Below are 27,253 nucleotides of genomic sequence, written 5' to 3'. Positions count from 1 at the left end.
TGTTCACAAAATACATAACAATTATTTAAAGAATTATAGATACAGAACTCCTTTATGCAATCGCGGTGTCAGATTTTAAAATAGCTTTTTGGCGAAAGCACATTTTGCAATATTCTGAGTAGATAGCCCGGCCACCAAGTTTGGGACAACCTAAACTCAGAATTACTATTAGAAAAATTGGATTACCTTTGCTGTTCTTCGTCAGAATGCACTCCCAGGACTTCTACTTCAACAACAAATGCTGTTTTGGTTCCAAATAATCAATCCATAGTTATATTCAAATAGCTCCGTTTTGTTCGTGCATTCAGGTCACTACCGTACTTAGAAGCATGTCAAACGCTGTTTAAAATCAATTTTTATGCTATTTTTCTCGTAAAATAGCGATAATATTCCAACCGGGCAACGTTGTATTCATTGAAAGGCTGAAAGAAAAAAATTGAGAATTCTCATGAACGCGCATCTCCAGTGTCACTGTCCCCAGGCTGACCACTCACAAATTCTCCTGCTGTTCTTCGCCCAGAGACAGCAGACACCCCATTCCACTATCTGGCGGCTTTAGAGAGCCAATGGGAGCCTTAGAAAGTGTCACGTTACAGCACAGATGCTGTATTTTTGATAGAGATGCAACAGAAGGACAACAAATTGTCAGACAGGGCACTTCCTGTATGGAATCTTCTCAGGTTTTGGCCTGCCATATGAGTTCTGTTATACTCACAGACACCATTCAAACAGTTTTAGAAACTTTGGAGTGTTTTCTATCCAAATCTACTAATTATATGCATATTCTAGTTTCTGGGCAGGAGTAGTAACCAGATTAAATCGGGTACGTTTTTTTTATCCGGCCGTGCAAATACTGCCCCCTAGCCCCAACAAGTTAAGACAACATAAGGTGAACTATTTATCTGTACATGGAATTGTATTGTTTTTTTTGTTTTTTTATTCTAATCTTTACAGGAAAATGCCACGGGCACTATCTGATGTGTGGAGATGTTTCACAGAAGCTAATGTAGAAGGAGAACCTGTGTACATTTGCAAATACTGTGCCAAATCATATGTGAAGAATGCAACAAAGATGCAGAATCATCTGGCCAAGTGCGTAAATGTCCGTCAGCGCTCACAACAAGCAACCTCTGACAAAAGTGCCTCTACTTCTATTCGAGGTGAAAATTATGACTCAGACACCTTATCGATAGCAACAGCTCATGGTCCTCTTGGAATCAGAAGTTTTTTTGACTCGATGGAGGAACATAGTCTGAGAAATGCTGATGAATGTCTTGCTCGAGCTGTGTATGCAACTGGTTCACCTCTGATGCTCACAGGTAATGTGTATTGGAAGAGATTTCTGAATGTTCTTCGCCCAGCATATACCCCTCCAACCAGACATGCTTTATCTACTCATTTGCTGGATGCAGAGTTCAACAGAGTTCATGTGAAGGTCAAGCAAATCATAGAGAAAGCAGACTGTATTGCAATCATCTCTGATGGGTGGTTGAACGTTTGTGGGCAAGGTATAATTAACTACATCATCTCCACCCCTCATCCAGTATTCTTTCTACAATAGCACACATACACGGGACAACAGACACACCGGTCTCTACATTGCAGATGAGCTGAAGGTAGTCATCAATGACCTTGGACCACAGAAGGTAATTGCACTGGTGACAGACAATGCTGCGAACATGAAGGCTGCTTGGTCTAAAGTGGAGTCCTACCCTCACATCACACCCAATGGCTGTGCTGCTTATGCCTTGAATCTGCTCGTCAAGGACATCATGTCACTGAAAACAATGGATGCACTCTACAGTAGAGCCAAGGAAATGGTTAGGTATGTGAAGGGTCATCAAGTTATAGCAGCAATCTACCTCACCAAGCAAAGTGAGAAGAATAAGCGCACCACATTGAAGCTGCCCAGCAATACCCGTTGGGGTGGTGTTGTCATCATGTTTGACAGTCTCCTGGAGGGGAAGGAGTCTCTCCAAGAAATGGCCATATCACAGTCTGCCGATATGGACAGCCCCATCAAGCGGATCCTCCTGGATGATGTATTTTGGGAGAAAGTGGTAAGCAGCCTGAAACTCCTGAAACCTATAGCAGTAGCCATTGCACGGATTGAGGGAGATAATGCCATCCTGTCTGATGTTTAGACTCTGCTTGCAGATGTAAGAGAAGAAATCTGTACTGCCCTGCCCACTTCACTGTTGCTCCAAGCAGAGGAAACTGCAGTTCTGAAATACCTCAAAAAGCGTGAAGACTTCTGCCTGATGCCCATACACGGCACAGTGTACATGCTGGACCGTAAGTATGCTGGCAAGAACATCCTGTCAGGCGCAGAGATCAACAAGGCTTATGGTGTCATCACTACTGTGTCTCGCCACCTTGGTCTGGATGAGGGCAAGGTTCTTGGCAGTCTGGCAAAGAACACTTCCAAGCAAGGGCTTTGGGATGGAGATGCAATATGGTAGTCGTGCCAAGATATCTCATCAGCCACCTGGTTGAAGGGACTTTGTGTATCTGAGGCTCTTTCCCCTGTTGCTTCCATCATCATCCAAATCCCACCAACATCAGCCGCCTCAGAGCACAACTGGTCCTTGTTTTTTGACCAATACAAGGGTTGAAAAATTGGTAGCCATCCGGGCAAATTTGAGGCTTTTTGAGCCTGACAACGAGCCTTCCTCAACAAGATTGGAAAGTGACAGTGAAGATGAGGCCTCAGTGTCTGATGTTCAAGAGGTGGACATTGAGGAGGTCCAGGGAGAAGATGTGGAAGCCTGAGAGGAAGACAACCAAAGCTTTCGTTTCTAGACTATCATTTTACAGATGTATGTTCAAAACGTTTTTGAGAGATCCGATGGATCATTGGGGGTCAATAAATATGACCTTTTGTTGTTCAGTGAAATCATCCAATGTGAAGAGTCAACTCATTTAATTAAAGTTCAATTCGTAACTAAATTGTTTTTTTTATTTCTATTGAAAAGATTTAATCATTTGCAATTATGTCTACTTATAAGGTAAAAGGTTTGTTCCTGTCTCCATATGATATGGTAAATATATCCAGTGCAAAAAACATCTACATTTAAATGGTATTAATATTAATTTGCATATGTTCCCGTTAATTCCCATATTCCCGTTCATTTCCACAGAAAGTTTCCACCTCTGAAAATTCCCCAAAATGTGCAACCCTAGTCTCATGCCCTTCTGCACACTTCTCACACCTAGAAACTACACTCCTACGCACTGCTGCCACATGCCCATAAGCTTGACACCTGGAACAATGTAATGTATTCGGCACAAAAGCTTGTACAGGATAATTTATATATTCTAACATCACTTTGTCGGGCAAAGACTCAACATCAAAACTCAAAAGAACAGACAATGACTTCTGTTTCACCACTCATGCCACCCTGTCTGCGTCGCAGCAAACGACAAACATCACAAACACAAGGAATCCTCCCCTTCAGTTGGTGAACTTCTACATTTACCGCTACCCCAGTAACCACTCCTTTCAATGGGGCCCTTTTCTTGAGAGAAAAACAATTCACATCTCTTGTCCCCATTCGTTTAACACGGAGCGCCTTCTCCCTCTGACCAGCAGAAACACAAACAATTATCACAAGAACACTTCTGGTTACCCTCCCCGATTCCACAGCACCCAACTCTGTTTTCACCTACCCTGAAACCACAAATGGATCAGCCTAAAGGCAAGAGTCCACTTAAAAAAAACTTCACTCCTACTGTCACAGACTCACCTTTATCCTGACCCTTCACCACACCTACCACCTCCGATACTTCACCCTCATACACTTCCATTTCTCCTCCTGTCTTCAGCTCACTCTACTTACACTTTCTACCATTCTTCTTTAACAAACATCTCCATTTTCCCCCACAATTTTTAACCGACTCAAGCTCAACCTCTTCCTCCCTCTCTCTCTTAGACCTCCTCTGCCTCTCTTTTCCCCTCCATTCCTCCTCTGTATTCCAAGTATACCTCTCCTTCTGATAATACTGCACTTCTCCTGACATCTTGTTCTTGGCTTGTCAAGGGACGCCATTTAACCGGCTGTCACAATCTCCGTCCAATCAGCACGGACCCCTCGGGATACATCAGCAACCTGCGGAATTGTTGCGCTCTCTCTCCATGGGCAACGGCACACGCAGCACAGATAGATATGCACCGAAGTGTCATTCCGATGATGGTTGATGTGGATTTTTAAGTTTCTAATGATGTTTTAAAGTGTGCCTTCATGAATTCCATCAACAAAAATTATTAAACTAATTTCCATGACTTTTCATGACCTTACAAACCTTAATTTGACAATTTGGAACCGCGCATCATGCACCTTTTTCAATCTGAGCAATCTCGAACAGCCTACTGTCACTCACAGATTCACAGACTAGCAGTGGCCCAAGTCAAGCACTGGTTATTGAACTACAGTAAGTGAAGTGGATTTACACCACAGGAGGTTGGTGGCACTTTAATTGGGGGGAACGGGCTCGTGGTAATGACTGGAGTGGAATTGGTGGAATGGTATCAAACACATGGTTTCCAGGTGTTTGATGCCATTCCATTTGCTCCGTTCTGGCCAATATTATGAGACGTTATCCCCTCCACTGATTTATACCTGCTAACAGAATTGCGGTAATGAAATTTCATCATGGGTCCCTGATCTGTACTATACAGAAATGCATTATCATGGATATGAATGTCATTCTCTTCGTGGTCATGTACCCTAAATATGCAATATCCACTTTTGCATATCTGCGTATTATTCTTCACACTGGCTGTTATCTTAATGACCAAATTTGGTTGGTCCGGAAAAGACCAAATCTGAACCAATTTTAGACGTATGTTTCACAAGTTTGGACATCAAGGTACAGCTTAGTAGAGTACAGCACAGTATAGTAGAGTACAGTACAATAAAGAAAAATACAATACCGTAAATGATAGTAATTAATAATTCATAATCCAAATAGATATCAGTAAAATTACAATAACGAATTGGTAGTTCTACCTTGTCACTTCTGTGAACTTTCATTTTCCTCCCTCATGAGGGAGAGAAATGAGAAAATATCTTAATTTTATTTTTTATTTCACCTTTACTTAACCAGGTAGGCTAGTTGAGAACAAGTTCTCATTTACAACTGCGACCTGGCCAAGATAAAGCAAAGAAGTTAATGATTTCAGGGTTTTGGGTAACAGAATTTCAAGGCACAGGGTAATGTTTCTTAAATTTACACAAGGCAAATTCTTTCAAAAAAACGAAATATAAGTGTTGATATTAGTTGTCAGGGGTCTTTTCTTCAGCATTATTCTGTGTTTTTGATATATTTCAAATCCCTTTAAGACTTTTTCTAAGACCCCTTTTCTGTCTGTTTGCTTATTCCTAATATTTAGGACAGAAAATGTTTTTAAAAAATGCATATAAAAATATAGACTCTTATCTTTCATTTGACACCAGATTTGACATACTCCTATGAACTTCACATGCTGGTGTTCTGTATACAATGTAGCTTTTAAAGTAGCTAGGTATCCTGGGTGGTTGAGTGTGTAGGTTTTTCTGTACCATGGGTGTAGCTACTCTGTTGTACCATGGGTGTAGCTACTCTGTTGTACCATGGGTGTAGCTACTCTGTTGTACCATGGGTGTAGCTACTCTGTTGTACCATGGGTGTAGCTACTCTGTTGTACCATGGGTGCGTGGTTGCGTTAGCTGGCAGGTCGTCATGGCTCCCGCAGTCTGAGGGTCCAGTGCCAGTCTAATTGCAAACAGGGCCGTGAGGAATGTGGGCGAAGCTGCCAAGGGCCAGGAGTGGTGGGCATAGCATGGCGAGCCCCCCCCATCCATCCGCTGCTGGTGTACCAGAGGGGGTCAGGGAGTTTGGGCTTAACACTACTGAACAGGGGCTTAGAATAACACAACAGTATCAGCTATGTCTACCTCCTACACACACACACATACACACACACACACACACACACACATTTCACATATCAAGCATAGCCGAGCCTCGAATAACCCCGACATTAGATACAAACCCCTTACGCACACAGCTCATCAAACTGCGTGTTTCATATTCTACCCTGTTGGAATGTCTCACATCAATATATACCTTCTGTCAACTCTGTTAACACAGATTTAGAGAGTGGCTTGGTGCCTGAAGGGAGCTGCACACTGGTGAACCAAGGCTGAGAGTCCTGAGGGAAAGATGCTGATTAGTCCTACATTACCTTCCATTGTTGTTCCTGGTTAGCAGTCACTCTGCTGCGCTGCGTCGTTCATTTAATGTGTCATACTGCAGCATATTATGCTGCATCGTGTTGGGTTGTATAACACTGTGTGTATTATATAATGCTGTAATGCTTGGCTTGCTGTCTGTCAACGTGTGGAATCCTGCAAGACAGGCAGACAGACAGACATGTGTTTCTCCTAGCATGTGGCGGGCTTCCTAAGAACGTGTCTCATTCTGTCCAACACGTTGCTCTGTGGTTTTCAACACACATTCCTCCCCTTCCCCTCTCCTCCCACTCTTCCTCCCTTCCATCCTTCCCTCCTGCGACCCTAACCTCTGACCCCATTCCGTCCTTAGGGAGCCATCATGTATCTGCCTCAGACGCCACCTGTCTGTCTCTCTGTGTCTCTTCATCTCTCTCGCCTTTCTTCACTCCCCCTGTTTTTCCCTCACACTGTCTAGTATGTGATTTCCCCTTTGCTTTCTGTGTAGTATTACTGTCTGAAACATGCACAAGTGTAAACACTGGCTGCTGACTTTAATACAAAAAAGAAATAGGTTCACTCTCACACATAAATGGTAGTATACAGTACCTTATCCACGGGGTAGTTGATGGACGTCCGTGCCGTGACTCCATGCCAGGTGCTTCCTCCTCTGCGCTTGAGTGTGTCACTTGAAAGGGCGCCATGACACTTCATTGAACCAAGGCGCTGCACTCTGGCCTCTTATAATGCAGCCTGTGTGGGAGATAGGGAAGCTGGCGCCGCTCCCTGGGGCCACAGAGAGCCAGAACAGAGCCCGCAGGTTGGGTAAACTCATCAGACTGGCACTGGCAGTGATTTCCTCTTAAGTAACACTATGTTACCGAGGAAGATTAGCAGATAGTGTTTTATTCCTCCCGTATGCCCCGACATGCCCCGTCGAAAAAAACCATTAGGCGGATTAAGACGCGTAGATGAGGGCGAGCAGGAGAGAAAAGAGGAGGAGAGCGGGCGAATCAGGAGAGATCAAATAACAAGAACGCTAGAAGAATTGGTTTAAAGAGGAAGAGATGGTGTAGTTTAGCGTTTTTCAGCGCCTTTGCTAGTCTCACCCAACCAAATTTGAATTTGAGGTATTTAAAATCTGCCACTAGTACCTCTCAGTTAACATATATATGCCCCTGTGGCTATGGGACCTTTCCTCCTATAACTTTTCCAGATCCCTAGCAGACACCATTAGCCTTCTGTTAATTGTGCTAACACTAGTTAGCATTGGCTTGCAAAACTACCTCTAACTTCCTTCATTCTGGACACAGAGACATAAAAATGGAATCCACGATTTCATCTGACTCTGGGGAAGTAGATCGAAGGCATCATTGCCAAAATCCCCAACTCTCCCTTTAACTCTATGAGGACTGAAGAGGCTGTTTTTACGCCACCAGTCACCCCTTAAGACGTCCTTGTTTCAGAACTCCCTTTTAGCCTCCGACACGGTGAAGAGTTTTGTTCGAGAGAGTAGCAGAGTACCCTAAGTGTTCTGATTGCAGTGTTTCAGTTTTAAGTGTGTGTCAGGCCCTGTCTGCTTTCCTGCCACCCTCCTCTTTCCTGTCAGCTCTATTTTTGTGACTTCACTGCAATTCCTCTCTACACAGGGTGTAACGTCTAGGTTTCATCTTCCTTCAGATGGCCGTTAACCCCTGGTGTGGCACGAGCGTTTTCAGTAGAGAGCAGGAACACATATTTTCATTTTTCTTTGGGGGGGGGTGACTGTGAACTAGATCACAACTCCTTATCTCTCTCCCCAAGCATAATGGGAGTTGTGTTACATGTTTGAGGGGCCTCACAGGCTGACTTGATTTGACTGTGCTTAGGTATGAGATGAAATGTCCCCTCCCTAGATCTCTGTGTTCTTGGCTTTTGATCTCACAACAGTTTACTTGTCTGTCACTGTGCTAATGTCATTTGTACTGACAACTGTTAAAGCTCATTACATCTTTTGAGGACAACTTCAGTGTCACAGTTGGCTACCTCACCTTTCACACTGCTGAAACTGGTCCCTTCCTCCTATCACCTGCTTTAGCCATACACCCCTACCCCTGGGGTAGGCAACTAGATTCAGCCGCGGGCCGATTTTTTTCAGAGTGAATGGCCAGGGGGCTGGAAAATAATTATAATTTGTACACTGCAAATTGACCACTAAGCCAAAAAATGTATTATTTTCAAATATTCATTTCATACCTTGATTACATTGAGACATGAACAAATGTCAATTTATTTTATTTGGGGGAATATTGGCAACAGATTTCCTAAATTAAACAAATTTCTAGCTGAATTCCCGGTGATTTAACAAACTTTTGGGGGCCCCCAAAAATTGGCGGTACGGTTTTTGCCCACAGGACGCCTGTTGCCGACCCCTGCCGTACCCTAACCACTTTACTGATAAGGAGGTAGCTGCATCCTAATATGGCGACCAGAGTGTGGGTGTGTTGAAAGGAAAGTAGTGGGCTTGTGGAAAGGAGTAGGTGTGTGGAAAGGAGTAGGTGTGTGGAAAGGAGTAGGTGTGTGGAAAGGAGTAGGTGTGTGGAAAGGAGTGGGTGTGTGGAAAGGAGTGGGTGTGTGGAAAGGGGTGGGTGTGTGGAAAGGAGTAGGTGTGTGGAAAGGAGTAGGTGTGTGGAAAGGAGTAGGTGTGTGGAAAGGAGTAGGTGTGTGGAAAGGAGTAGGTGTGTGGAAAGGAGTGGGTGTGGAAAGGAGTGGGTGTGTGGAAAGGAGTGGGTGTGGAAAGGAGTGGGTGTGGGGAAAGGAGTAGGTGTGTTGAAAGGAGTGGGTGTGGGGAAAGGAGTAGGTGTGTTGAAAGGAGTAGGTGTGTTGAAAGGAGTGGGTGTATCGAAAGTGTCTGCTATATCTTAAACAGTTTTGATTGAGCTCTGTTTTTTCCCCTTCCATTTCTTACCATGCAACTGCCGTACATTGAGCTACTGTCCGCAAGAGTTTGGACTTTTGTTTTTAAGCCAGAGGATGAGTCTGGGTCGTATTTCATTGTTAGTTTTACACAAATAATTGTACATTTTCAGTTATAAAACTGAGGATTGTTTATTTTTTATGCTTCGTGCGTTGTATGCGAGTGTTTACTGTGACTGTCACCCTAAGTAGCTACTAGGTAGCTACTTCCCACGGACAGTAGTGCTTGTCAAGCGGGAGCGAAGGGCACTGTGTCCTGGTGTTGTTGCCGTGTTGTTGCCGTTCATTCCCTCCCCATTGAGTAGTAGACTGTATGTAAGTATCAAGGTGACATCTACATGGTGAACAATATTATTTATTGTGTAGGCTGCTATCCTACTTGAAATAAAACTATGTGAGAGAAAAATATTGCCACATAGCTACCGCAGTAGTACAGCCCTTTCAGCCTCGCAAAACAATATTGAGTGGCAACAAATCTGCCAAAATAGCTGATTCACTTTCCGTACACCCACTCCTTTCGACACATCCATGCGCCCATGCTCTGGTCGCCATATTGGGCTTCAGCTACCCATACTGGACTTCACTGCCCATACCATGAGTCATTGTAGAGCCCATTGTAGATGTACAGTATGGTGGCAATGGCTTCTCCTCGTTCTCTCCCCCCCCCCCCATCTCTTCCTCCTGGCTAGCCACCAGTCCCCTTTCTGTTTAGAGTTTTCCTTCCAACTTGGTAGAGTGCTGCCTTGAAATAATTCGCTGTCTTGCTTTCTCGGTCTTTCTCAAACAGTGGAGAGTAAAATGGTTCTCTCTGGTTGAAATCCCTGCCATCGGCTGGGACCTGCTCTCCCTGCGAGCCTCAGATTTCAAAAAATAATACTAGCCGAGGGAAGAGGGTCCAGTTTCAACCGTCTGCTAAGTATCCAGCAGGAGTAGCCTGCGGTCTTAAAGAGCCTCGCGCACGTCAACAGAATACCTATCTACATACATACTGCGCGCTGTTCCATCCAAACGTTGCTAAAATCTTAGTGAGAATGGGTGTTTTTACGGAATGTGTATTTCTACCATTGTGCTCTCTGTCTCCCCCTCAGGCCCAGTGTTTTGGCTGTGCTCCTGCAGCCGTGTGGAACAGTGGGTTTCATTTCGACCAGACCAGGTGCTGATCATGGAGTTTAGATTAGACAGTTAAAATGAATTTTTTTTCAACAAGGAACATTTATATTTTTCACAACAAACCTATATTAGAGCGTTGGGCTAGTAACCGAAAGGTTGCAAGTTCGAATCCCCGAGCTGACAAGGTGCAAATCTGTCGTTCTGCCCCTGAACAAGGCAGTTAACCCACTGTTCCTAGGCCGTCATTGAAAATATGAATTTGTTCTTAACTGACTTGCCTTGTTAAATCAAGGTAAAATAAAGAAATCAATTCTAGTGATGTTATAACCTCGACGTAAGTATTCGTGTTGTCACGATACGAGAATTCTGACTTCGACACCAGGTTTAGTATTGTGATGCTTGACACCATCATGATACTCAATTCCAAAACGATACCACAAAAGAACAAGTATTAGCTAAAGTCCCAGAATGGCACTTGATCCAGACAGGCTCCGCTTACTGCTCTGTTCAATCGTTGGCCATCTTTTGAGTTCAATATCATCACATTTTAATATTTTTATGTCAATGCTTTTGAGACAGCAATGTATGCATTAATGAATCAATCATACGGTCAATTTGACTTTGTTTTTATCAATCGAACTACAAAAAAACAAAAAAAACAATGGTCATCATTTATTTGAAAGGTACATGTCTATTGATAAACTGGGTAAATCAAAATGTAGCCAAGGACTCTTCACAATGTCCCGTGTGGCTCAGTTGGTAGAGCGTGGTGTTTGCAACACCAGGGTTGTGGGTTCGATTCCCACGGGGGACCAGTACGGAGAAGAAAAAAAAAATATATGAAATGTATGCATTCACTACTGTAAATTGCTCTGGATAAGAGCGTCTGCTAAATGACTGTTAACAATACAGATGAATGGATGTTATTCAAAAGGAGCGTGTGCATGCATTGAGTTGAGCTTGTTTTTGCTGATATCATGGGGCTACAGATGACAAACATTCCCTTCTATTTAGGACTTATTTTATTGGCAACTGCTAGGAGAACGTATTATTTTATTGTACTGATCAACAACATTTGCATAGAGGAAGCAATCTCTTTTTATTAAATTGTGCGCTGTCTCTTTAAGATAGTAATGACATAATTTGTGAGGCATATCGTAGCTGTGTAATCTGACTTTGCGAGTAAAGTTGGCCACGCTTGCGCAGTCCCGTTCCTCTTTCTCTTGGAAGTGCTCTTAATCTGTCACACCATGGCAGACCCCAAACTTGACTTCACCACTGGAGATTCTGGCGCCTCCACCCCCATTCCTATGCAATGCCCTGCCCTGCGAAAGAACCGCTTTGTGCTGCTGAAGGGCCACCCCTGCAAGATTGTGGAAATGTCCACCTCCAAGACCGGAAAGCACGGACACGCCAAGGTTAACATGATGGGCATTGACATCTTCACCAACAAGAAGTATGAGGACTTGTGTCCCTCCACCCACAACATGGATGTGGCCCCACGTCAAGAGGACCGATTTCCAGCTGTTGAACATCACTGATGGGTTCATGTCCCTCATGAGTGACAATGGCGAGTGATTCAAACCAGGGCAAGGAAATAAATCAGAGGTTTGCCACCTCTGAGGATATCATAGTCTCTGTGCTGTCCGCTATGGGGGAGGAGTATGCGGTGGCAGCTAAGCAAATGACCGGCAAATAGAAGGGCTTGACAGCCCAGGCAACAAACTCCACCCACAATCAGGTTCTAGCATTCGTATTGGTTCTATTAGCGACGGCCTTCACAGAAAGCCTCAATCATTCTGTTTTGATTATATTTGTTTTTTTAGTTTCTCTCTCCGATGCTGTGCCGGACTGTTCCACCGTTACCGTGGCTCGTTCCCTGTGTTGGATGGCATTCTGCTGGATCACTAAGATTTTGTTTAGTTATACATAGTCTACTAAATAAAGAAAAGTACTTTTGAAAATAATGATAAAAAAAAATAAAAAATGTTTTACTTGTTCCTCAATCCTCTGTTTATTTTTTCCTTCGAGATGTCTTGGTCTTACCACATACATCCCTGAATGTTTAAAAGAATGATAATAATCCAGAACAACAACAACAACAAATTATAATAATAATAATATATTATTTTAAAGGATTCTGACTTTGTCTCTCTGAAATCTAATGAACGTGTTTTTGGTGGCGAGGGAGACGTGAATGAATAACGTTTTTTGGTGACTAACAGCTTCGCAGTCGGCATGTTTGGAGACCTAACGATGCAGCCCAGACAGCTGTAGAAATCAATGAGTAAGTGAAGCAGGAACTATTCTCTTCGCGCTATAATGTCACCTCTACGCGCTCTCCCCTCCCCCTCTTTCTTCCTCCTCTTCCTCGTTCTCTCTCTATGTTGACAGGAGCCTTATTGCTGTCGGCATTCCAGGGGTTAAAGCTCTGTGAGCCAACAGCAGCAGCGCAGCTCGGCTTTAGCCACTCCCTGAGCCAGCCAAGGATTTTTGTTTTAAAATCTTGATCTCCTCCTCCTGCCTCACTCTCTCGCTCACTCACTCGCTCTGGGCTTTGTGTGAGCGTGCAGTGGTGGCACTGTGTGTGAGTGTATGCCAGAGAGAGCAGACACAAACGAGAGAGAAATAGGGGGAGACTAAAAGCATTCTGTTTGCACACAGACAACCAGGAATCCTTCTGACTGCAGTCGAGGAAGACTAGAACCAGATTGAAAAGAAGAAGGAAAGGAAATAGACTCTAGAAAAAGAGAGCGAGCGAGGAAAAACAGGACTGCCTGAGACGACGAGAAGAATAGTCTACCACACACACACGTATACACAGTCACAAACACAGCAGGCGTGTAGCAGCGAGGCAAGGGTACTCACTCACACACTCTCGGACAGTAAAAAAAAGGCAGGAAGCTGCCTGGATCTTGTCAAGGGAGAGGTGTGTGTATCCGTCTGCGGGTGTGTGTGTCTGCAGTGAGAGGAGAATGGAGGAGGGCTTGTTGTCTGTGGCCCCAGCATGCAACTCTACAACCACCAGCGCCTTGCTCAACAACCACTGCACCGGTAATGTACTGTACTATAACCGTAGAATTGCTTTCAGTACTATTCCAGAGAGAGATGTTTGGAGGTTAATGGTGTGCCAGCTCCATGTGGTTCATTGGCGTGTGCACTCTATGGGGTTTCCCCCAGCTATGCACTTGAAGTGGAGTTTGCTGCAGAATCTCTCTACTGCAATACCATCTGTGTGGTTTACCAGAAATTACATGCAAGTGGTTTTAACAGACAATACCTTTATGACTTTCTTAGCTTGTGTGGGTCATAGTGAAACTATAGAAGTAGGTAGGTAGATAGTTGTAGATTACTGTGAAAGAGAATAGCCCATTTCACAACCCGCTGTAGTTCCCCTGTGTGTGCGGCTGTTTACCGGTCTGTGTGACCAGCTGCTCATTCATACGATTACCTCTGCACCCCCGATTGTCTGTGTTTGGGACCAGTATGACTTTTCTCCAGTCCATTCACTATTTATTCAGAGAGCACACCCCAGTGAGACTGCTTCTGATTGACTGAGGACAGGTCTGAGGAAGTAGAGCCATCTAGATGTCTGTCTTTATAGCAGGGAGGATATGAATCCGAGAGTGAAGAGTGAGAGAGCACGTGGCTGTAGATGGAGTGTGACTGAGTTAGGTAGAGAGAAGGAGGGGAGTGTCATAGATCATAGCGGTGTGTCCAGGTTTGGGGAGTAACGGATTACATGTAAGGGATTACAAAAAAAACGGTAACTTTAATCCGTCACCAGCAAAGAATATTGTAATCGGATTAGATACTTTTGAAAAACTAGATAATTACTTTTAAATTCAGAAAGGATGTTTTCTCAATAACATTCAATCAGCTTTGAAAAAAAGTGCAAGTTTAAGTTTGTTCCAGCTGAGCGAGTCTGACCACAAGTCAGAGACCACTATGATGACACACCAAATGTGTTTGATGGATTGCGGGAAAGAGCAGGAATAAATCGGATTTTTTAGGCTACAGTCCATGCTATGTCTTCCAATGGTGCGACTGCTGTCGGCATCCTAAGATTATCCAACTTGAATAAATGCTTGGAGTTAAGGATAACAGCAGTGGTGTAGTCTACGGCAATACGGATATCACTTATTATTGATATTTACATAGCGCATTGATGTGAATCACACTGCTGCTCTCTCATTTAGCTATTTGCGGATTGTGGTTGTTGTGGATGGCTGTTCACAAATCTAAATGTGTATTTAAAACCAATAGTTGAATTCAAGACGTTTAAGCTGCCTATCAATCATTGTTTTTAAAAGCAATGGACAGCCAGTGAAAAATGCTCACTTGAAACAGCTGCATAGTGCGGATCCCATCCTATGGAATAAAAGTGGGGCTTTTATTCCTCAATCTAATTCCTGCTGGTAAAATCAATAGGCCTAATGGACACATGCTCAAACTCGCACACTTTTGATAGACTTAAAGGGGCAATCTGTATTTGTTACATCCGTTTTTTGACTTATAAATTATATATATACAGTACCGGTGAAAAGTTTGGACACCGACTCATTCAAGGGTTTTTCTTTATTTGTACTATTTTCTACACTGTAGAATAATAGTGAAGACATCAACACTACGAAATAACACATGGAATCATGTAGGAACCAAAAAAGTGTGCAAAGCTGTCATCAAGACAAAGGGTGGCTACTTTGAAGAATCTCAAATATAAAAAATATTTTGATTTCTCAAACAGTTTTTTTGGTTACTACATGATTCCATATGTTATTTCATAGTTTTGATGTCTTCGCTATTATTCTACAATGTATAAAATAGTAACAATAAGGGAAAAACCCTTGAATGATTAGGTATTATGAAACTTTGGACTGTTACTGTATATATAGAGTTGAAGTTGGAAGTTTACATACACCATAGCCAAATACATTTAAACTCAGTTTTTCACAATTCCTGACATTTAATCCTAGTAAAAAGTCCTTGTCTTAGGTCAGTTAGGATCACCACTTTATTTTAAGAATGTGAAATGTCAGAATAATAGTGTAGAGAATGATTTATTTCAGCTTTTATTTCTTTCATCACATTCCCAGTGGGTCAGAAGTTTACATACACTCAATAGGATATTTGGTAGAATTGCCTTTAAATTGTTTAACTTGGGTCAAACGTTTCGGGTAGCCTTCCACAAGCTTCCCACAATAAGTTGGGTGAATTTTGGCCCATTCCTCCTGACAGAGCTGGTGTGACTGATTTCTTGAGATGTTGCTTCAATATATACACTTAATTGTCCTCCCTCATGATGCCATCTATTTTGTGAAGTGCACCAGTCCCTCCTACACCAAAGCACCCCCACAACATGATGCTGCCACCTCCGTGCTTCACAGTTGGGATGGGGTTCTTCGGCTTGCAAGCCTCCCCCTTTTTCCTCCAAACATAACGATGGTCATTATGGACAAACAGTTCTATTTTTGTTTGATCAGACCAGAGGACTTTTCTCCAAAAAGTACGATCTTTGTCCCCATGTGCAGTTGCAAACCATAGTCTGGCTTTTTTATGGCGGTTTTGGAGCAGTGGCTTCTTCCTTGCTGAGCGGCTTTTCAGGTTATGTCGATATAGGACTCGTTTTACTGTGGATATAGATACTTTTGTACCTGTTTCCTCCAGCATCTTCACAAGGTCCTTTGCTGTTCTTCTGGGATTGATTTGCACTTTTCGCACCAAAGTACGTTCATCTCTAGGAGACGGAACGCGTCCCCTTCATGAGGCGTATGACGGCTGCGTGGTCCCATGGTGTTTATACTTGCGTACTATTTTTGGTACAGATGAACGTGGTACCTTCAGGCATTTGGAAATTGCTCCCAAGGATGAACCAGACTTGTGGAGGTCTACAAATTTTTTTCGGAGGTCTTGGCTGATTTCTTTTGATTTTCCCATGATGTCAAGCAAAGAGGCACTGAGTTTGAAGGTAGGCCTTGAAATACATCAACAGGTACACCTCCAATTGACTCAGCACTAAACAGCACTTTCCTGCGTTTGCGAGCAGCTCTTATCAATTCTTGAGGAACAACGCTGTTTATGACTTCAAGCCTATCAACTCCCGAGATTAGGCTGGCAATACTAAAGTGCCAATAAGAACATCCAATAGTCAAAGGTATATGAAATACAAATGGTTTAGAGAGAAATAGTCGACGCGTCATAATTCCTATAATAACTACAACTTAAAACTTCTTAACTGGGAATATTGAAGAACTGGGAATATTGAACCACCAGCTTTCATATGTTCTCATGTTCTGAGCAAGGAACTTAAAAGTTAGCTTTTTTACATGGCACGTATTGCACTTTTACTTTCTTCTCCAACACTGTGTTTTTGCATTATTTAAACCAAATTGAACGTGTTTCTTTATTTATTTGAGACTAAATAGATTTTATTTATGTATTATATTAAGTTAAAATAAAAGGGTTCATTGTTCATTCAGTATTGTTGTAATTGTCATTATTGCAAATATATAAAAATCTGCCGATTTAATCGGTATCGGCATTTTTTGGTCCTCCAATAATCGGTATCGGTGTTGAAAGATCATAATCGGTCAACCTCTACACCACACCACACTGACCAAAAAGTTATTTTGGTGGCATTTACGTATGTCCCCGTTACCCGTAAAACATAATCAAAACCTATTTCTTTCACTACTTGGTGTGCTGTTTCGTTGTTCATTTGTTCAGTCGTTTCATTCTCAACCAGGATTTCATCATACATGTCAAGCTGTGAAGTTTCAGCTCTGTCTGTCCGTGGCCTCTTCCTTGGTGCGCACTGTCACTGTGTCCGTTTCCATCTTGTCCAGCTGGGTCTGTAACATTTCACGTAAACCCTGTTTCTTATCTGCATCGAAGTAGCGGTCCTTGTACCTAGCGTCGAGCATGGTGGTGACACAGTAAAGAGAGAATGCCACCGAATCGCTTGTTCACAGCCTGTGTTGGCAGTTTTGTGGAGCAGGTGTTTCGATGCCATGACAGAGGGTATCACATCTGCTGCAGGCGCAGTTGATGAGCTTATTTCTCGAGTCAGTTGTTCGAATGGAGCTAGCTAGTGTGTTCCAGTTTCAAACATGCTCTCAAATGCCATTGAAATGGAAGCAGCGGTATGACAACCAGCACATTTATGAGCATGCAATACAACTTTCCTCAGTACAAAATCCTCGACGACTCACTGTGCTGTCAGACTCCACATGCTCATGGGGCTGATATCGCTGGTCCAAATATCAGTCGTGAAGCTAATAGCAGTGACGCTATTACTGTGTAACTCCGGTAGGGCAACATCTGAAGAATAGCACACTTGGTGCACTCGCACGTGTGTACTGTTGCTCTACCAGTCAGCGAAAGCCAACATCACCCACGACAAAGAACGGTTGATTGTCAAGGACAATGAATTCCATTATCTTGGCGTTAATGGATTTCGACCTTTGAGTTGTCTGGCTGAAATTTTCTTACTCTTTCAAATGACTGCTCGACTTGTTGACTGCTCGATCCACACAGCAGACATTGTGGGCTAGGTTAGGAATGCTGCATCTACCTACATTATATTGGTATGCACGTCAGCTTTGACATCGGTTTTGCACATCGCCGTTAAACTAGACATCGGGGCGATGCCGACGTTGGCATTTTTACCTAATACCGGCCTATTCCGATATGTTCACTGATATATCGTGCATCCCTAGTGTAGACTTCAGCTACAGACTTCGGCTCGCCTCAAGAAAACATTTTGTGTGCACGAACAGTCCTAAAAGAAACTGCCGAAGACCAAAATGAACAAAAACGGCACAAAAGGTTGTCATAATATATGCACAAACTGTTCCGAAGTGTTTTGGATTTGGAAGCAGGTGGATGCCTTTAGGGCTGTGGGAGATGTTAGAACACTTCATTTGGGCAAATGATCTCGCTCTTCGTACCCCCCTCCCCCATGCCACCTTCCTTCAAAGCACACACCCTCCTCAAATTAAAGACAAACAAAAATAAATGAAAGAAAAATAGTGGTGTTGAGTGAGAGGCAGGAGAAAACACAAAGGCAGTCAACAATTACAGATACACTTTACCTCTGTCTTTCTCTCTTCTCCCCTCTCACTTTATCGTACACACAGATTTACACATGCATACTAATAGGCAGACATATGTTCTGACATATGCAGATACAGGTCTATAGACACACACACACACACACACACACACACACACACACACACACACACACACACACACACACACACACACTATGTATCTGTGTGGTGTATAAGAGTTAGGGTTTAATAGAGCAGGAGGTGCTGTGTGTTAGGCTCTCTGCCATCTGGGAGAATCACCACTCTGAGAGCATTCACAGATGGCCTGATTCGAGCTTTACAGTTCTTTCCCCAGTGTGTGTTTGTGTTTGTGCACTGAAAGAGCTGTAAAGTGTGTGTTTATGGCGACTAGCTAGTGTATAGAATTTTCTGATCGAGCCGTGAAGTATGTAGGTGCATAGTGAATGTGCAGTGTCCTTTGACAAGGCTGTAACGTGTGTCTTTAGTAACACGGAGTGTATTACAGTGATAGAGTTGTAAATTACAGTTGAGCGCTGGGCTGTGTGTGCAGCTTCTCTCTGCTAATCCAATCTCATCCATCATCAGATCCCTGCTTCTGTCACTCTCTCTCTCTCTCTCTCTCGATCTCTCTCTCTCCCCCCTCTCCCCACACACACACTTGGCCTGGCCGCACAGCCTAATGTCTTACAACAAACATGTTGCCGCATGCAGAAAACAATTAAAAGCCCCTACGAGCAGCCCGCAGGAATCTGAGCACCATTACGATTAACACTCCACTTATACACACACACTCTTGTACATATACACTGTTGTGTACTCACATACAGTGCCTTTGGAAAGTATTCAGACCCCTTCACTTTTTCCACATTTTGTAACGTTACAGCCTTATTCTAAAATATATGTATTTTTTATTATCATCAGCAATCTACACACAAACCCCATATTGACAAAGCGAAACAGGTTTTTAGACATTTTTGCAAATGCATTAAAAGAAAAAAACAGATACCTTATTTACATAAGTATTCAGACCCTTTGCTATGAGACTCGAAATTGAGCTCAGGTGCATCCTATTTCCATTGATCATCCTTGAGGTGTTTCTATAACTTAATTGGAGCCCACCTGTGGTAAATTCAATTGATCGGACATGATTTGGAAAGGCACATACCTGTCTATATAAGGTCCCACAGTTGACAGTGCATGTCAGAGCAAGAACCAAGCCATGAGGTCGAAGGAATTGTCCTTATAGCTCTGAGACAGGATTGTGTCGAAGCACAGATCTGGGGAAGGGTACCAAAAAATGTCTACAGCATTGAAGGTCCCCAAGAACACAGTGGCCTCCATCATTCTTAAATGGACGAAGACTCTTCTTAGAGCTGGCAGCCCGGCCAAACTGAGCAATCGGAGAGGTGATCAAGAACCTGATGGTCACTCTGACAGAGTTCCAGAGTTCCTCTGTGAGATGGGAGAAGCTTCCAGAAGGACAACCATGCAGCACTGCTGCAGCACACTCACACTCTGCAGCACTCCACCAATCAGGCCTTTATGGGAGAGTGGCCAGATGGAAGCCACTCCTCAGTAACAGGCACATGACAGCCTGCTTGGAGTTTGCCAAAAGGCACCTAAAGACTCTCGGGGCATGAGAAACAAGATTCTCTGGTCATATGAAACCAAGATTCAACTCTTTGGCCTGAATGGCAATCGTCACTTCTGGGCAAAACCTGGCAACATCCTTACGGTGAAGCATGGTGGTGGCAGCATCATGCTGTCGGGGTGTTTTTCAGCGGCAGGGACTGGGAGACTAGTCAGGTTTGAGGCAAAGATGAACTGCGCAAATTAGAGAGAGATCCTTGAAGAATACCTGCTCCAGAGTGCACAGAACTTCAGACTGGGTGATGGTTTACCTTCCAACAGGACAAGAAGATCTGCAGAGAAGAATGGGAGAAACTCCCCAAATATAGATGTGCCAAACTTGTAGCGTCATACCAAAGAAGACTCGAGGCTGTAATTGCTTCCAAAGGTGCTTCAACAAAGGACTAAGTAAAGAGTCTGAATAATTACGTAAATGTGATATTTCCTGTTCTAAAAACCTGTTTTTGCTTCCTCAATATGGGGTATTGTGTTAAATTGATGAGGGGGAAAACAACTTTTTAATACATTTTAGTATAAGGCTGTAACCTAACAACATTTGGAAAAAGTCAAGGGGTTTCAATACTTTCCGAAGGCACTGTACTTGCCCATACAGTTCATTTACGCACACCCAGCAAAAATTAATTCATAAAATGGCAGACAGATGTTTTTTTGTTTGTTTGCTCATACACATAGCATTGAGTTAGTTTGCAAAAAGAAGACGTTTTTGATCACTGTCATCAATGGATACCATCCAAACATGAGTGTGAGAGAGCAAGTGGCAAGGCTTATAGGAACTGACTAAGTGCAGGAGAGTGAGAGATGAGAGGAGATTGATGATAGACTTTGTCAAAGCATGGCTGTGCTCCACATTTCATTATGGAGGCTAAAACCTCAGACTTCAGTGTGTGTGTACGTACGTGCGTGCGTGCTAGCTTGTCTGTGTTTTTGCATGCGTCTTTTTTTGCTTAGTGTGACACTATATACTGCCGGAGACTGGGGTCATAAATCAGTACATTACACATGATACTATGCTTTTACACAAGGCCTCCAGAGTGGCGCAGTGGTCTAAGGAATTTGCATCGCAGTAATAGAGGCGTCACTACAGACCTGGGTTCGAACCCGGGCTGTATCACAACTGGCTGTGATCGGGAGTCATATAGGGCTGCTCACAGTTGGCCCAGTGTTGTCCGGGTTAGGGGAGGGTTTGGCCGGGTGGGGCAGGTAGCCTAGTGGTTAGAGCGTTGGGCCAGTAACCGAAAGGATGCTGGATCAAATCCCCAAGCTGACAAGGTACAAATCTGTTCCCCAGTAGGCCATCATTGTAAATAAGAATTTGTTCGTAACTGACTTGCCTAGTTAACCTGTTAAGGACAGACGCCGTTCCGCCTGCGGAATCCCTAGCCAACAGCCAATGGCATCGCACGGCGTGAAATACAAAACCAACTAAAATACCACAATTCAATTTTCTCAAACAATCAACTATTTTACACCATTTTAAAGATAAGACTCTTGTTAATCTAACCACATTGTCCGATTTCAAAAAGGCTTTACAGCGAAAGCAAAACATTAGATTATGTTAGGAGAGTACATAGACACAAATAATCACACAGCCATTTTCCAAGCAAGCATATATGTCACATAAACCCAAACCACAGCTAAATGCAGCACTAACCTTTGATGATCTTCATCAGATGACACTCCTAGGACATTATGGTATACAATACATGCATGTTTTGTTCAATCAAGTTCATATTTATATCAAAAACCAGCTTTTTACATTAGCATGTGATGTTCCGAACTAGCATACCCATCGAAAACCTCCGGTGAATTTACTAAATTACTCATGATAAACATTCACAAAATACATAACAATTATTTTAAGAATTATAGATACAGAACTCCTTTATGTAATCGCTATGTCCGATTTTAAAATAGCTTTTCGGCGAAAGCACATTTTGCAATATTCTGAGTAGATAGCTCAGCCATCACAGGCTAGCTAATTTGACACCCACCAAGTTTGGTGCTCACTAAACTCAGATTTATTATTAGAAAAATTGGATTACCTTTGCTGTTCTTCGTCAGAATGCACTCCCAGGACTTCTACTTCAACAACAAATGTTGTTTTGGTTCCAAATAATCCATAGTTATATTCAAATAGCTCCGTTTTGTTCGTGCGTTCAGGTCACTATCCGAAGGGTGACGCGCGAGCGCATTTCGTGACAATTTTTTTTTAAATATTCCATTACCGTACTTAGAAGCATGTCAAACGCTGTTTAAAATCAATTTTTATGCAATTTTTCTCATAAAATAGCGATAATATTCCAACCGGGCGACGTTGTATTCATTCAAAGGCTGAAAGAAAAAAATGGAGTAGTCTCGTGGACGCGCATCTCCAGTGTCACTGTCCCCAGGCTGACCACTCACAAATTCTCCTGCTGTTCTTCGCCCAGAGACTGCAGACACCCCATTCCACTTTCTGGCGCCTTCTGAGAGCCAATGGAAGAGTTAGAAAGTGTCACGTTACAGCAGAGATGCTGTAATGTCGATAGAGATGCAACAGAAGGACAACAAATTGTCAGACAGGGCACTTCCTGTATGGAATCTTCTCAGGTTTTGGCCTGCCATATGAGTTCTGTTATACTCACAGACACCATTCAAACAGTTTTAGAAACTTTAGAGTGTTTTCTATCCAAATCTACTAATTATATGCATATTCTAGTTTCTGGGCAGGAGTAGTAACCAGATTAAATCGGGTACGTTTTTTATCCGGCCGTGAAAATACTGCCCCCTATCCCAAAGAAGTTAAATAAAGGTTAAAAAAATAATCTTTTTTTTCTTCCAACACTCCTATTTCCTCTCCTTGATGTGTGTGTGTGTGTGTGTGTGTGTGTGTGTGTGTGTGTGTGTGTGTGTGTGTGTGTGTGTGTGTGTGTGTGTGTGTGTGTGTGTGTGTGTGTGTGTGTGTGTGTGTGTGTGTGTGTGTGTGTGTGAGAGAGAGAGTGTCTTTGTTCATTAACAGGATTAGATACTACAGACCGGGCATCAGTAATGGTGATTAAGTATTAATGGAGTGAGTTGCTGTAATAAATCTGAATAACCAGGCCTCCAGAGTGTGTGAGGACAGGAAATAAGCCTGAAATGGCTCCTATGTGTGCATTTGAATGCATGAGTCTAGTGTGGTTTCTCTAACCCAGTCCCATTTTTAGAACAGGTACTGATCTCTGCCACTGTCTTAACACACACTGTGTGTGTGTGTGTCTGTACTCTTGCAGATATACCCCAGGGGACAGAAGCACACATAATTCCATTACAATATGTAAATACAGCATTGCTGTGCCTCCTTCATTAAAACCTGTGAGAAGGAGTTCGATGAAGAGATGGAAGAAGGGGAGGTCGAGGGAGACGAGTGTGTACCTCCAGTAGCAACCTGTTTGTCAAACACTGACAGGACGGCGACCTGGGCTGGGAGAGAGCAGATGTCATGACCCTTTACCCTGCAAAGTCAGTATGTGCAGCTGGAGCCAACCGGAACCAGTCTTCCCAGTAAGATCCTTAACTGGAGATGATGACCTCCTGGGTGAAGTGTTGAGCTGTATTAAACCTCCTGTCAATGGGACTAACATGGATAAATACAGGCTTACTCAGTTAGAGGGAGACCATCTTCATAAGTCCGTGTTCATGAAGTGTCTCAGTTTATAAATGCTGATATAGAATAAGTTTTGCATTTTAGATAATTATCAATACGATTATATGGACGTGGGGGGGGGGACCTGATCCTAGATCAGCACTCCTACAGTTTTTGAATGTGGGCCCTGGAGCATGTCTGGAAACACAGAGTAGTTGAGGAAGGCATCAGTAGTGAGGCAAGCATTGGAAAGACCCTGGTTAGTTGTTAGTGTCAACACCAACCATTCGAGCAGCCATTCAGTGTTCAAACCAAAACAACTCTGATTAATTGTATAGTGTTGCTTCCTGTTTGACAGGATGTGTGTTTTGTGCTTATGCTCCCTCTTAAGAAATCATTATTTCAGACTGCTGATTGCTTCACTCTTCTCCTTCTTTCTCCAGCTTTGATTGTAGCCTGTGTGATCTCACTTCCTGCGTGTCCTCACTTCCTTTTGTGATGCCACTTCCAGCAGGTCCCAGCTAGTGTCCTTGTCCTTTAGCAGCATCTGTTCTCTCTAGTCCCTCAGCCTCTTAACAACTTTCCACACTCACACACTGAACATATCATCCCACAGAAAACATTCACAAAGATATTCGGAAGTGCAATTACTCACTTCTCATGTGCTTATTACTCAGTAATCACTTTCACATGACTTGAGAACACCAAATGTGTTCTCAACACACAGACTACAACAGGATAGGTAGCAGAGGCAGAGGAGTCAGGTTTTGAATTGCACATTTTCTCTACGATATGTTTTGACAGGGTGTTGTGTAATAGTCTACTTATCCTCCAATCAGTCTTTAGAGTTTTTGCAATGCTCTAATGATAACAACAAGTGTGTTATCGTGCTGGAGTGGGTTACACAGTAGATTGTGGCATCTATTACTGAGAAGGATATCACCATTCACATCCGGCCTCTTTCACCATATCTCTTCCTGAGTAATTCTCAAGGTTTCCTCCTTCCTGGGCTAGGCTGGGGATTCACACAGGGCCTTAAAAACGTTCTGTATCAATAAATGCAAATTCAGCCCATCCTATACATTGTGTCCTATTTTACAGCTGGGACGATAAACCAAAATGAATCGACACCGGCCATACCAATCACTTATCATGAGCATTTTGCAGTAGCCTATACTAGAGGAATTGTTATGTTTGAAATGAAATACGTTTGCTAATATGGGTGATTGTTAATGGAACAATTGATGGCTACAACCATCAAACTAGTAGTACTTAGGGTTTGGCGGTATCCAGATTTACATACCTTCATACCGTGTCTGTGCCTCCCTGGGATATACAATATCACCGGCAATTTTTTTTTTTACACACCCCCAAAAAATGACCCAAAAATCTCAGTTAGCAGAATGCTAACAAGTACTAAGCAATTCCCATGGTTGGTTGCTAGGTAAATGCTAACGAGCGCATGTGAACATTTACTAAGACAGACAACCCAGCTCATAAAGTTATGCAAGTAGCTATCTCAAAACCCAGTGTGCGGCACACACAATACATATATTAGACAGCAGTGCTCTTAATCCAGAAAGGGGTTGTCTCTGCTGCTGTTACAATAAGCTTTATCTTGCAAGCTAACGTTAGCCACTTAGCTAACATTAGCAACTTAGTAAAACCCAGCTGGAGAGAATTTCTTAGCTATTTAACTTAATAGTTATAAGATGCATTTATATATATATATATATATATATATAATATAATATAATATTATATTATATTATATATATATATTCAGTTGAAGTCAGAAGAACTCGTTTTTCAACCACTCCACAAATTTCTTGTAAACAGACTATAGTTTTGGCAAGTCGGTTAGGACATCTACTTTGTGCATGACACAAGTAATTTTTCCAACAATTGTTTACAGACAGATTATTTCACTTATAATTCACTGTATCACAATTCCAGTGGGTCAGAAGTTTACATACTCTAAGTTGACTGTGCCTTTAAACAGCCTGGAAAATTCCAGAAAATGATGTCATGCCTTTAGAAGCTTCTGATAGGCTAATTGACATCATTTGAGTCAATTGGAGGTGTACCTGTGGATGTATTTCAAGGTCTACCTTCAAACTCATTGCCTCTTTGCTTGAAATCATGGGAAAATCAAAAGAAATCAGCCAAGACCTCAGAAAAAAATGGTAGACCTCCATAAGTCTGGTTCATCCTTGGGAGCAATTTCCAAACACCTGAAGGTACCACGTTCATCTGTACAAACAATAGTACGCAAGTATAAACACCATGGGACCACGCAGCCGTCATTCCGCTCAGGAAGGAGACGCGTTCTGTCTCCTAGAGATGAACGTACTTTGGTGTGAAAGTGCAGAACAACAGCAAAGGACCTTGTGAAGATGCTGGAGGAAACGGGTACAAAAGTATCTATATCCACAGTAAAACGAGTCCGACATAACCTGAAAGGCCGCTCAGCAAGGAAGAAGCCACTGCTCCAAAACCGCCATAAAAAAGCCAGACAACGGTTTGCAACTGCACATGGAGACAAAGATTGTGCTTTTTAGAGAAAAGTCCTCTGGTCTGATGAAACAAATATAAAACTGTTTGGCCATAATGACCATCGTTATGTTTGGAGGAAAAAGGGGGAGGCTTGCAAGCCGAAGAACACCATCCCAACCGTGACGCACAGGGGTGGCAGCATCATGTTGTGGGGGTGCTTTGCTGCAGGAGGGACTGGTGTACTTCACAAAATAGATGGCATCATGAGGGAGGACAATTATGTGGATATGTTGAAGCAACATCTCAAGACATCAGTCAGGAAGTTATAGCTTGGTCGCAAATGGGTCTTCCAAATTGACAATGACCCCAAGCATACTTTCAAAGTTGTGGCAAAATGGCTTAAGGACAACAAAGTCATGGTATTGAAGTGGCCATCACAAAGTCCTGACCTCAATCCTATAGAAAATTTGTGGGCAGAACTGAAAAAGCGTGTGCGAGCAAGGAGGCCTAGAAACCTGACTCAGTTACACCCGCTCTGTCAGGAGGAATGGGCCAAAATTCACCCAACTTATTGTGGGAAGCTTGTGGAAGGCTACCCGAAACGCTTGACCCAAGTTAAACAATTTACAGGTAATGCTACCAAATACTAATTGAGTGTATGTAAACTTCTGACCCCCTGCGAATGTGATGAAAGAAAATACATCTGAAAGAAATCATTCTCTCTACTATTATTCTGACATTTCATATTCTTAAAGTATACTTGTGATTCTAACTGACCTAAGACATGGACTTTTATCAGGATAAAACATCAGGAATTGTGAAAAACTGAGTGCAAATGTTTTTGGCTAAGGTCTATGTAAACGTCCGACTTCAACTGTATATATGTATATATATGGCTGGCAAACATTAGTAGCCTAGTGAATTTCATAAGTGTAACTTGATCACCTCACTAAACACTAGAACCACCTAGCCTTACAGCCTATAAGTACCCGCTAGAGAATGTTTCTGGGTTGTTTACCTTTAGCATATGCATATCAACCCGCAAGGTGCGCAATCATAAGCACCAGCACTTGATACATAGTGCATCAACTTTTGTAAAGGATTAATTGCTTGAAGAAATATTAGTGGAAATATATTAATACAAATAATAG

At 42.7% G+C, this 27,253-nt stretch overlaps 1 protein-coding gene and 1 pseudogene across 4 annotated transcripts in view; both read left to right on the top strand.

Moving 5' to 3' along the window:
* The window catches only part of eml4 (EMAP like 4), a 112,818-nt gene that overhangs the window by 40,249 nt on the left and 45,316 nt on the right, over positions 1 to 27,253 (top strand). For 3 of the 4 annotated variants that reach the window (XM_014154118.2, XM_014154116.2, XM_014154115.2), the window contains exon 1: positions 12,801 to 13,331. The exons of the other annotated variant lie outside the window; for it this stretch is intronic. In XM_014154118.2, coding sequence (XP_014009593.1) covers positions 13,253 to 13,331 — 79 coding nt within the window. In that variant the 5' untranslated portion in view covers positions 12,801 to 13,252. Of the gene's footprint in view, positions 1 to 12,800; positions 13,332 to 27,253 lie in introns of those variants that run through there. 4 annotated transcript variants of the gene reach the window in all.
* On the top strand, positions 9,018 to 12,359 carry LOC106576748 (eukaryotic translation initiation factor 5A-1-like; annotated as a pseudogene).

This window comes from Salmo salar, chromosome ssa18 (assembly GCF_905237065.1).
Source record: "Salmo salar chromosome ssa18, Ssal_v3.1, whole genome shotgun sequence".
Lineage (NCBI taxonomy): Eukaryota > Metazoa > Chordata > Actinopteri > Salmoniformes > Salmonidae > Salmo > Salmo salar.
The sequence above is the reverse complement of the archived record's forward strand: the minus strand, read 5'-3'. Positions and strand labels throughout refer to the sequence as shown.